We start from the raw sequence: 12,500 nt of genomic DNA on the forward strand, positions 1-12,500 counted from the left end.
GCGGTGAGAGAATGGAAGTAAAGAACCTTTTCCAAGGACTCAACTACGCGAGCCCAGGACCTTTCGATCCGAAAGCAAGTGTCATATCACATGACAACACACGTTAGTCGCACAAAGAACACGTGGACAATTACCGTACCGGCACGAGAGGATTTCCCTGTCATTCTGATGACCATGAACACCATCAACATCCATTTCATGTCTTTGGCCAGCAGATGGCCTTGACACAATCCATGGAAGATCTCCTCTCTGCGGAGATAGAAAACAAAAAAGCATTCAATACCAAAACGTATAATGTACTATAATGCAATGAAATGTAGTGTTTCAATTAGTTTATACAGGGTGCAGAGAGGGAAAACAAAAATCATTTAATCCCAAAATGTATAATGCATTGTTCTGCAATGTAATGAAGTGTTGCCATTAGTTTATACAGGGCGCAGAATTCACACAGTGCTCTTAGTCGTTACATATACAATGACAATGGGAGCGATCTATATTCATGTTTTCGTCCAACCTATCTCATCTATCACATGATTTGTTGCTGTGCAATGATAGGACATTTCTAAATACCCTAAGAAAAAATAAAACCTACTACTAGTACCTTCAACTAACCCTACGTAAAGAGAAAACAACAATCTTAGGACCTTTACACCGATCTATAACTAACCCTAATAAAAACAACCCAAAAAAAAAAAAAAAAAAAAAACAAACCGCGGGACTTCTAGCTAAGCTCAATATATATTCTAGAATGTGGATACATGTTTAAAAGAACGGAGTTTTTAAAAAAGCGTCTGCGTACAATCGGCTATCGTTTTACCAGACACTGTCTGTCAATAACCGTCCATCTTTTTTGCTAGACAGTGTCTGGAAATACTCGTTCATCGTTATTGACAGACATGTCTGGCAATAATCACAACGAATACTAGATAGAATACAAAAACAAAACGAAACCGAGAACTGCTCTGTTCCACTTTCCAATACTCCTACGACAATGTCTGCGAAGAACCAAGACAACAATAACAATAGTAATATTAGGAAATTTTAAACTTTTACCAATCAATCAAGTTCCGAAAGCTACTAGTGCTAAGGGAAACAACTCAAATATTCACTCAACTAACCCTAAGAAAAATAAAACCCAGTAGGGTACCTTTAACTAACCCTAATAGGAAAAACAAACACACAAGCATCTTTGGTAAGACTTATGACTAACCCTAATAGAAAAAAAATCCTCCGATCTCGAGCTAATCCTTATAGAAATAAAAACCCATAGGATTGCTTTACACTACTTTTCAATACTTCAGAAATCCAAATGAGAATAAAAAACAATGGCCAAATTAGGACATTTTAAACTTCCACAAATCTATCAAGGTTTGTTCTAGATTTTTAAAAAATGCTTCTATATGATGGCAAATTGAATAAATAAACACCTGACAAAAGATCCACGGTGAAAATACAAGTTGAAAGAAATTCTAGCGCTAGGAGTTTTCGGAAGGTCTCCCTTAAGTTCAACCTTTGTTCTACAGATTTTAAAATGCTACTAAAAGTTGAACGCGCGGAAGGTCTCCCTACAAAACTATTACTTTACTACAATCTAGACTATGTCGAACTTTAAGAACTAAACGTCTGGAGTCTGACTGCGATAAATCAGAGAACTTATCTCCAAACTGGCGCATAAAAGCAATACTAAAGAGTGACTTCATCTCCATTTATTCTATCGTGTCATTCTAACTTACATTGTGTTGTTTTTCAGTGTCTACAGCAAAGGCGAGATACCATAATGTGTAATATCAAAGAATGAAAATTGGTGCCGACTCTCAATCACTATTCAATGTTTTTGTTTTTATTTGGGTCGTATCGGAAGTAAATATGTGCTGTTGGTGTTTGGCTGACATTGGGTTCGAGATTAGTATGAGTGATTATAATAATAAAAAAACACAAACCCAAACAAAAAAGAAACAGAGAGAGAAAGGGAGAGAACGAGTGAGAGAGAGACAAAGAGAGAGAGAGAGAGAGAGAGAGAGAGAAGAGGAGAAGATAGCAACGTTTAAGAGAGAGAGAGAGAGAGAGAGAGAGAGAGAGAGAGAGAGAGAGGAGAAGATAGCAACGTTTAAGAGAAAGAGAGAGAGAGAGAGAGGAGAAGATAGCAACGTTTAAGAGAAAGAGAGAGAGAGAGAGAGAGAGAGAGAGACAGAGAGAGAGAGGAGAAGATAGCAACGTTTAAGAGAGAGAGAGAGACAGAGAGAGAGAGGAGAAGATAGCAACGTTTAAGAGAGAGAGACGCAGAGAGAGAGAGGAGAAGATAGCAACGTTTAAGAGAGAGAGAGAGAGAGAGAGAGAGAGAGAGAGAGAGAGAGAGAGTACTAATGATATCAGGCGATATCAAAACAAGAGCTATTTCAAAAAAGTCCATGATATATGATATTATTATAAATATTATTTTTGATCTAGGGAGAATTGTATCATCCAACAACGATCGTATAGATAGAATGCGCTTGGCCAAGGAGTTCACAACATTGCCATCCGGAACCAACACATAAACTCTGTGTAACCAAGAACTTTAATCGTCTGGTTAATACAGTTTAGTGAGAACAACTCACAAACGCGGATGGCAAAAACAACAACAAAGGCCTGAGTGACGTCATCTGCATACTATCTATAGATACATTCGTCCTTGGTATCATCTCAAGTGACAAATGGGAGCGATCTATATTCATGTTTTCGTCCAACCTAGTCATCGATCACATGACGTTGCTGTACAACGATTGGATATTTCTCAATGTATCTAAACACCCGACTTTGTTTATGAAAGTTGTAGATAGAGCCATGAGTTATTCTGGGCAAAATGACCAATTAACCAATATATTTTTGACCAACCGAAACAAAGATTTTGTGACACATCTTCACACGTGCTCGGACAAGCATAGTTGGTTGTTTATAAACAATAACGTGAATGATGTCGACCTCTCTCTGATCATTGTAATACTCTTCAACAGTCGTAACGTCACTTCCTTCCTAATGACGCATGGTAACTTAGTAACACTGGCTCTAAACTATCGGAACAATGGCGGACGCCCGTATGAAATACTTCCCCGGCGAGCATAAAAGCGTATCCAGAGAAAAATAAACATTTGATCATGTTTTGACTTTTACACATTCTGATCACAAGGCATATGAAAAGTTCTAGCCAGCATGGAGAATAAAAAGTGATAATTTTCTTTAATTAGAACCAAGATGGCTGCCGTTGCCGGGCGGCGTGACATCAGACTACTGAATCCAATTGTTTTTATACCGCCAAATTAATGGGTGACTAGTTATCACACGATTTTCTCGATCATATTATAAACATATCAATTTATACATAGTTTTCTGTGTTGGTTCTATTGACCACGCGGTAGAACTGTGGGTATTCACTTAAAAACATGTCATCGATAGTAAAACCTGTGCAGTTCTCTATGTTTACCAAACACTGCTACTGTTTACACATCATGACTAGTGTCCGAAAGGCTTGGTTATCTAAGTGTCTATTGTAACGTTGGATATTTCTCAAACTGTGAACACTTTTCACTATCTCGGTCATTTTGAGCACACTTTCCAATGTCACCAATACTCTTCAACAGTCGTAACGTCACTTCCTTACTAATGACGCATGGTAACTTAGTAACACTGGCTCTAAACTATCGGAACAATGGCGGACGCCGTATGAAATATTCCCCCGGCGAGCATAAAAGCGTATCCAGAGGAAAAAAAACACATAAATTTGATCGAGTTTTGACTTTTACACCTTCTGATCACAAAGCATATGAAAAGTTCTAGCCAGCACGAAAAATAAAAAGTAATGATTTTCTTTGTTTAGAACCAAGATGGCCGCCGTTGCCCGGCGGCGTGACATCAGACTACTGAATCCAATTGAGACCTCGAGCATATGGAAATGTAATAATAATATAGATCATGCCCGTTATAAAGCAGGCACTGGTGTAAGATAAAGATGTCTCATGTGTGTTTCCTTCACGATTTTTCCAGATCTCCAATAGACCATAACCTCCAAAGATTACACAAAGTTTTGTGTGTTGGTCACGATTGTTTTGGCTGTCAAATTTGGTAAGTAGTCCATTTGTTCAAAATTAAATACAACACACAAAATAGGATTCAATAGTCTGATGTCACGTCCGCCCAGCAACGACCAGCTTGGTTCTAAACAAAGAAAAATAGGTAATTTTTATTCTTCATGCTGGCTAAAACTTTTTACATGGCATGTGATCAAAAGGCATAAAAGTCGAAACATGATAAGATTTATAATGTTTTTATCCTCTGGATACACTTTTGTGCTCGTCGGAGAAGTATTTCATAAGGGCTTCAGCCATTGTTCCGATAGTTTAGAACCAGTTACGAAGTTACTATGCGTCATTACGAGGGAAGTGACGTCATGACTATTGAAGCTACTTAGTAGCTGGTTCTAAAGTATCGGAACAATGGCGGACGCCCTTGTGAAATACTTCTCCTACGAGCATAAAATTGTATCCAGAGGAAAAAAACCAAGCTAGAACCAAGCTGCTGGTTGCTGGGCGGAAGTGACACCAGACTATTGAATCGAATTTAATTGGCATGTTTTTTGGATCATTAAATTATTAAATAAAACAGTAAGAGATCAGGCCAAGAAGTAATGCTTAACAACATTCACTGATAAGCACAAAATCACACACACACACACACACATACACACACACACACATAGATATATAGATAGGTTGATATGTAAATATTAAAATAATTCGCTCCATTGCTACATGTCGAGCACTTTTTGTACCATATATGTATCCAACACGATTCAATTTAATATAAAGATAGCTAGATAGATGGATAGAGATAGAGAGAGAGAGAGAGAGAGAGAGAGAGAGAGAGAGAGAGAGAGAGAGAGAGAGAGAGAGAGAGATAGAGGGAAAGACGGTGAGTGAAAGCGAGAAAGGAAGGAAGGGAGAGAGAGAGAGAGAGAGAGAGAGAGAGAGAGAGAGAGAGAGAGAGATGGGGGGGGGGGATCAGATAGATGGTTTGATAGATAGATAGATAGATGGCTATATATATATATATATATATATATATATATATATATATATATATATATATATAGAGAGAGAGAGAGAGAGAAAGAGAGATAGATAGAGAGAGAGCATCATCATCATTGCCTTTTTCACCCTGGGTCAAGGTATAGGCCACAGACAAACAGTTTCCATCCTTCTCTATCCTGAGCCAACCTTTTAATCTCATTCCAGGTCTTACCACTTCTCTGTATATCAGCTTCTTTAATTCTTCTCCATGTTCCTCGTGGCCTTCCCCTTGATCTTCTGCCCTGAGGGGTCCAGTCCAATACTTTCTTTGTTATAGTGGAGTCGCTCTTTCTAAGCGTGTGTCCAATCCACCTCCATCGTCTTCTTCCTATTTCCTCTCCCACTGGTTTCTGCTGTGTTCTTTTCCATACTTCTTCATTTTTTATTCTATACATCCATTTTATTCTGAGTAGCGAGAGAGAGAGAGAGAGAGAGAGAGAGAGAGAGAGAGAGAGAGAGAGAGAGAGAGAGAGCATCCAATTGTTAAAGGGCATATAGTGAGGTGTCATTTCTTGTGCTAACTTTCAGATGAAGATGTCGAATATCAGTTACTACATCATCTTTTGTCTCTCACTCGTGACTCTTGGTGAGTAGAAGGAACATAGTCGTAGTAGTAATATTAAAAGTAGTGATAGTAGTATTAGCCGTAGTAGAGAAAGTAATAGTAGTAGTAGTAGTAGTAGTAGTAGTAGTAGTAGAAGTAGTAGTAGTAGTAGTAGTAGTAGTAGTAGTAGTAGTAGCTGTAGTAGTAGTAGTAGTAGTAGTAGTAGTAGAAGTAGTAGTAGTAGTAGTAGTAGTAGTAGTAGTAGTATAGTAGTAGTAGTAGTAGTAGTAGTAGTAGTAGTAGTAGTAGTAGTAGCAGCAGCAGCAGCAGCAGTAGTAGTAGTAGTAGTAGTAGTAGTAGTAGTAGTAGTAGTAGTAGTAGTAGTAGTAGTAGTCATCACTGGGACATGCGAAGAAGTGCTTAGAAGACCAAAACCCCAAAAGAAACCATGGATCAGAGAGGAGACATGACAGAAATAAGAAAAAAAGAGAATTCCGAAACAAGCAATTAACGATGCGAAAACTAGATTCCAAAAGCAAATGACAGCGACCAGAAACACTACAGTGGCCAACGAAGTGAAGAAGCACCTGCGGGCAGACAAACGGTTCTACATAAATGAAATTGCTGAAAAATGTTAACCAGGCAATTGATTTCATGACGGAGTCGTTGCCCGAGCTAGTAAAAGATCTGGAGGCGAAATTCGTTGACTTTCTAGATACCTGCGAAGATTTTAATCTCTACTGTAAAGAACAGCAGGAGTCTGAGGAGACACAAATCGTGAATGGATTGCCCCCGCAAGCGTACGAAACTGAAATAAAGAACGTGTTCATCGAAGACATGTAAAAGTACAAGTCTGCATGTCGTCAACCTCCGTCACCAACGAATCATCCCTCGAATATTTGTTCCTCAATGTCCACGCTAGCGAACACAATACAGCTTAAGCGACTTGACGTTCCAACGTTTTCAGGCGAAAGACGTGATTGGCCTGAATGTAAACACCTGTGGGAACAGTTAGTCGTGCCGGCCATAAACAATGACGTTCACCACATCGCCAAGCATTAATTTACTACCAAATGGCAGCGACATTGAAACCTGTAAACAAGCAGGCAATTATGGAAATAAGAGCAAATGCCAAATGCAAACTGCCTGGCGGTGTGATAGACCTACTCAAACGTTTTAAAATCTTTAAGAGAACAAAAAGGAAGAAAGGAAAGCGAGGTGGTCAAAAGGTTAAAAGCAAACTCGGTATCATGAAAAATCTAAAAATCATAACAGTGAACTGTCGTAGTGTTGTACACAAAAGAGCTGAATTCTGTGCACTCATTGACCAACAAAAACCAGACATTGTGGACAAGAGTCATGGCTAAATGACACTATTAAGTCCTTGTCCTGCGAATTTTTTTCCAAAAGAATACGAGGTATTTCGAACTGATAGAAAATTACCTAGAGAGGAAGCAGAAGATGAAGGAAATGAAAATGAAGACGATGAGACCAGGCGATCGGGAGGTGGGTATTCATACTCGTTGATAGAAAGCTCACAGGTTGTGAGCAAACAAAGTTCAAAACTGACTGTAAAATAATTTGGGTAAGCGTTAAAATTCAAAGCCATAAAACATCCTTGTTGGATCGTTCTACATGCCCCATCGAAACGAAACTGACATCGTAGAACTGCAAACCGCGCTTGAAATAATCAACTCAGAAAAAACTCCAAGCCAAATGATTCTAACAGGAGACTTTAACTGTCCTGATATAAACTGGGACTGTTCAAAAACGTTACATGCCTGTCCACAACGTGCAATACAACAAAGGCTCATCGACATTACAACAGGAGCGCACCTCACATAAATCCACGAAGAATGCACACGCGGTGACAATATTTTAGATCTTGTTTTTGTATCTAATCCATCACTGATCCATTCAACAACATCACAACCAGGATTATCAGATCATGCCTGCGTTGTTACTGAAACTACACTAAAACCCAATTATATGAACCAACCCCCCAAAACACGATATTCAAAAAGGCCAACAGGGCCGCACTACGAAAACGAATCGAGCGACTGTCATCAGAGATCACAGAACAGCACAAAAGCGGTATGGATGTAAATGAGACGTGGAGATATTTTCACTCCTGCCAACTCAGTGCAATCAAGGAGTCAATCCCCCAAAAAGTACATAAAAAAACAAGAACGCCGCCGTGGATGAACAGGAAAACCGAGCACTACTAAGACGCAAAAGCAAAAGCATTCAAGCAGGCTAAACTGAGCGGAATCTGGGACACATACAAACCGTTGCAGCGTCAAAGTAGGCGTGAAATAAGGCAAGCAGAATGGACGCACATTAATAATGTCATAGAAAAAGGACTTGAAACAAACAATACCAAGCCATTTTGGAACTACATAAAAAGCAAGAAAATCGATTCCATTGGTGCAGCCCCATTGAAAGAAAATGAAATCCTGTACATTGAGGGGAAGGATAAAGCAACGATTCTCTTGGATCAATTTAAATCTGTCTTTACCCCCCCCCCCATGATCCACACGATACAACCACCCCATCGACATTACAGAGGTGTGACCAATCTCTTACTAATATCAACATAAACATCTCAGGAGTTGAAAAGGCGTCAGGTCCAGATAACATCCCCAACACAGTACTAAAGGAGTGTGCTGAGAGTTTGGCCCCCTCATTATGCATAATTTTCCAAAAATCGGTCGACACTGGGATGCTCCCTAATGACTGGCTGAAGGCAAAAATTGCACCTGTATTAAAAAAATGCAACAAAAATAAAGCATAGAACTACCGTCCAATCTCACTGACGTATGTAATATCCAAACTATTAGAGCATATAATCTGTAAGAACATGATGAACCACTTTGAGAACAATGACATCTTAACTGACCTGAATCATGAGTTTCGCAAAGGATACTCATGTGAAAGCCAACTCCTAATAACTGTAAACGACCTGTTGAGACTCCGGAATGCCAACACTCAGGCAGACATCGGCATCCTCGACTTTTCCAAAGCGTTTGATACTGTGCCCCACCAAAAACTCCTGCAGAAACTAGAAAATTACGGAATTCGTGGCTGTCTACACACATGGCTTTGTAATTTCCTCACAAAACGTACCATGAAAGTAGTCCTAGACGGCACGTCATCGGATTAATGTCCAGTCATATCAGAATTACCACAGGGAACGGTGCTAGGACCCATACTATTTCTTAGTAAACTCTCAGATTAGGTTATTCGCCGATGACTGTCTAATATACCGACCAGTAAAATCTGCAAACGATCAAAATTGCTACAAGAGGACTTGAATAGTCTCGAACAGTGGGCTAATGATTGGGGAATGAAATTTAACGCAAACAAATGCTTCATCCTCAGCACAGCTAAAAGTACAATGAGACCTACACGTTAAACAACACCGTCCTGAAACAAGTTGACGATAAGCCATACCTTGGCATCACCTTCTCAAAGGACTTGAAATGGGGGAAACACATTAACAAAATAACCCAAAAAGCAAGCTCCACCCTCGCCTTTCTCCGCCGAAATCTTAGCCACGCCCCAACGTCATGCAAACAAAACGCCTACCTTGCACTTGTGAGATCACAATTGGAATACGGAGCAGTTCCTTGGAACCCCTACCTGAAAGAGGATATTCAAAAACTTGAGAGAGTCCAGAGACAAGGCGCCCGATTCATAACTGGGATCTATAAGAGCAGAACCCCTGGATGCATGACAAAAATGTTAGAAGAAAGAAACCTCAACAGCCTCCAACAAAGAAGAAAAGAAACCCGTCTGTCATTCATGCTCAAGATTATAACAGATCAAATACCATCAATAAAGGCAGACTCCTTTTTCACGCCACGACCAAACAAAAGGAAAATCCGATCACTCACTTTTGCTAACCACATAACCGAACACCCCATTGAGAGATACACCATAAACAATTCGATCTGCTTCAAAATCCCACAGACAAGAAAGCAAAACTACAGAAATTCTTTCTTCATTCGAACTATCTCGGAGTGGAATGGGCTGGATGAACTGGTCACCATGGCACCACACCTAAACGATTTCAAGGCCCGACTGACATGGGCCCGCGCCCAATGAGGACGCCGCTGAAATACAACCAGACCATAGCCACACGACTGAAATGTGTTGCAAATTTCACAGCCTATCGATAAATGATAAAAAGGCTATTCTTTTAAGACATAAGCGATGTTTTAAATGTTTTGGAGATCACAATAGGTCTTCACGCAAAGACCAGAAAAAGTGTCAAAATTGCGGACGGATTACGCATCATACCCTGATGTACAATCCGCCACTTCCCATCCCCACATCTAGTGAAGGCGCCAGTTCGGCAACGCCTGCTACGAATTTAGTGAATACTGGTGTTCAATTGGTAAATCATAATCATAGTAAAACTGGTTTCACGGGGGATTCGATATACGTTATTTATAGTACTCTTGTTGCTTCGTGTAACAAAGAAGCAGTCATTTTTTGTGATAGCGGGCCTGATGCTTTATTCATCAGAACTAAGGCGATTAAGCTTTTGAAATCTAAAAGGCTGTAATAGAGATGATACCCTTAACCTTAACAGGTAAGGAACAATTGAAAACAGCTCTCTATGAGCTAACAATAGTTACCGATAACGGCAAAAAGGTACCAATCTCCCTTTTCGAATTATGAGGGTTTTCGGGAACTGTCGCACAATTGGATCTACTCGTAGATCTAAGTGTTTTAAAACAAACATTTCCTGACTATTGCAAGGCAATATTTAAACGACTTTCTGGTCCTGTAAACGTACTTTTAGGTACTGACCACTTCAGCTTCCATCCCAAATGTGAATTGGCGACTGATGGTTAAAATCTTTGTATAATGAAAGGTGAGTTAGGCATTTGCATTCAAGGACACCATGACAGTTTGTCCGAGAAAACAGGTATGCACAACAATATGAAAGTAACATTGCAGTCAACTCATTCTAATTTTTCCAGTAACTTTATTCTAAAACATTCAGAACCAGTTCTCTCATGGAATCCCGTAAAAGGTAAGTCTCCCTCTTTCTATGATGGCAACGATTATAATCCTGTCTTCCGTTACTCAACTTGCAATATCCAGATTGATAAAGTTTCTTTCCCTTTAGGGGTGGAACTTGGCACATCAGTAAATCCTAAATGTGGGTCTTGCAAATGAGGCGAGGACAGCAGGACACAGTTACTCATTTAGAGATGAGCAAGAACTTAAATTGATTCAAAGTTATTTGCACTATGACGACACAAATGAATGCTGGGTTACCTCATATCCTTGGTTAATAGATGCCGCTTTAATTCCTAATAATTACCATTCTGCCTTCGCTACGTTACGAAATACAGAGAAACGCATTCTCACTGATCCTGCATGGGGAATGAAGTATGCGGGCAGATTATAGATATGGCTGATCGTGGTGTCGCTCGCAAGCTATCACAAAGTGAACTCGAGGCCTGGGAATGTCCAGTTTTCTATCTGTCTCATTTAGCAGTAGAAAAAACCTAAATCCACGAGTAAGCCAATCAGAATCGTGTTCAATTCAAGCCAGAATTACAAAGGAGTTTCTTTGAATTCATTTCTCGCAAAGGATCCTGACTCTTACACAGCAAATTTGTTAGGGATTTTGTTGAGATTTCGCGAGAATGCAGATTACTCGTGGGAAACATTCGTAAAATGTATAACTCTGTTTTCCTTAAACCACTTGAACAACACACACACACAGGTTATTCTGGCGATATCTGGAGGGTCGCGCCCCAGATATTTGGTGCATTACTCGTGCTAACATGGGCGATAGGCCGACAGGCGCCATTACCGTAGAAGCAATTGATATGACTGCCAAGCGATTCGAACATTTAAATTATACACTCAACATACGTGGGTGATATTATCGAGAGCGTACCTACTGTAGAGGAGGCACGCCAACTGTCATCAGACATAGAAGTCATCTTAGCCAAAGGAGGTTTTAAAGTAAAAGAATGGTTAATTGGTGGAGTCAACGTTATCGGCAATACTCAATAACGAAGTTGTATTGAGCACCGACGCCTCAGATAGGACTCTGGGCAGCGTATTAGGCCAGCTGGTAAATTATAAATTTACATCCTCTAGCATTTGCCAGCAGAAAACTGTTGCCCCGTGAACTGAAGTAGTCTGTCACAGAGAAAGAGTCTTGCCATCGTTTGGGGAATTAAGAAATTTTCCTTCTATTTGTATGGGAAGGAATTTATATTGAGGACAGACCATAAAGCGCTAACATATATGAACTGGGCAAAGTTTGAAAATGCCAGAGTAATGATGCCTATCTTTTACAACAGTACAAATTCAGAATTGATTATGTAAAATGCCATGGCAATGTTGGCGCTGACTTTTTAAGTCGTGTGTTTGGGAATTAAATTTATTGTTACAATTGTTAAGAATATTCTATACACTTTTAAAGATAATGCAAATTATAGAAAGAATTGATTTGATTATAAGTTGTAATTGCTATATTATCGATACATAATTATCATTACATTTCAATACATGTTTAGGTTATGGTGATGATGATGATGATGATGATGATGATGATGATGATGATGATGATGGTGGTGGTGATGATGATGATGATGAGGGTGATGATAATGATGACGATGGTTGTTGGAGACTAGGACTATTTACAATAGACTCGACCTTTGAACAATAAATATCAACTCTAAAACATTCCGTTATCCTCATTCTCTCTTACTAACTTACTATGCTCTATTTTTCTCACCAACTACACACTCTTGTCACGAAACGGAAACTCACTTATTCGACCCCCAATACTCACAAAGGTGACCATAATAGTGAACAGT

The 12,500-nt window shown here is 39.5% G+C and overlaps 2 protein-coding genes across 7 annotated transcripts in view; one reads left to right on the forward strand and one right to left on the reverse strand.

Annotated features, from left to right (window-relative positions):
- The window catches only part of LOC144959916 (uncharacterized), a 15,259-nt gene extending 13,415 nt beyond the window's left edge, over positions 1 to 1,844 (reverse strand). The window contains exons 1-2 of the mRNA XM_078892766.1: positions 1,734 to 1,844; positions 140 to 249 (exon numbers count right to left, since the gene is read on the reverse strand). Coding sequence (XP_078748892.1) covers positions 140 to 200 — 61 coding nt within the window. The 5' untranslated portion in view covers positions 201 to 249; positions 1,734 to 1,844. The remainder of the gene's footprint in view (positions 1 to 139; positions 250 to 1,733) is intronic.
- The window catches only part of LOC144959759 (uncharacterized), a 50,133-nt gene that overhangs the window by 24,266 nt on the left and 13,367 nt on the right, over positions 1 to 12,500 (forward strand). Inside the window, exons 2-4 of one of the 6 annotated variants that reach the window (XM_078892482.1) lie at positions 4,021 to 4,098; positions 5,631 to 5,688; positions 10,661 to 10,690. In XM_078892482.1, the coding sequence (XP_078748608.1) occupies positions 5,631 to 5,688; positions 10,661 to 10,690 (88 nt within the window). In that variant the 5' untranslated portion in view covers positions 4,021 to 4,098. The remainder of the gene's footprint in view (positions 1 to 4,020; positions 4,099 to 5,630; positions 5,689 to 10,660; positions 10,691 to 12,500) is intronic. The other 5 variants (XM_078892484.1, XM_078892486.1, XM_078892483.1 and 2 more) reach the window with 5 other exon arrangements.

This window comes from Berghia stephanieae, chromosome 14 (assembly GCF_034508935.2).
Source record: "Berghia stephanieae isolate SIO BIC M18660-M18661 chromosome 14, UCSD_Bste_1.3, whole genome shotgun sequence".
In the NCBI taxonomy this organism is placed as follows: Eukaryota; Metazoa; Mollusca; class Gastropoda; order Nudibranchia; family Aeolidiidae; genus Berghia; species Berghia stephanieae.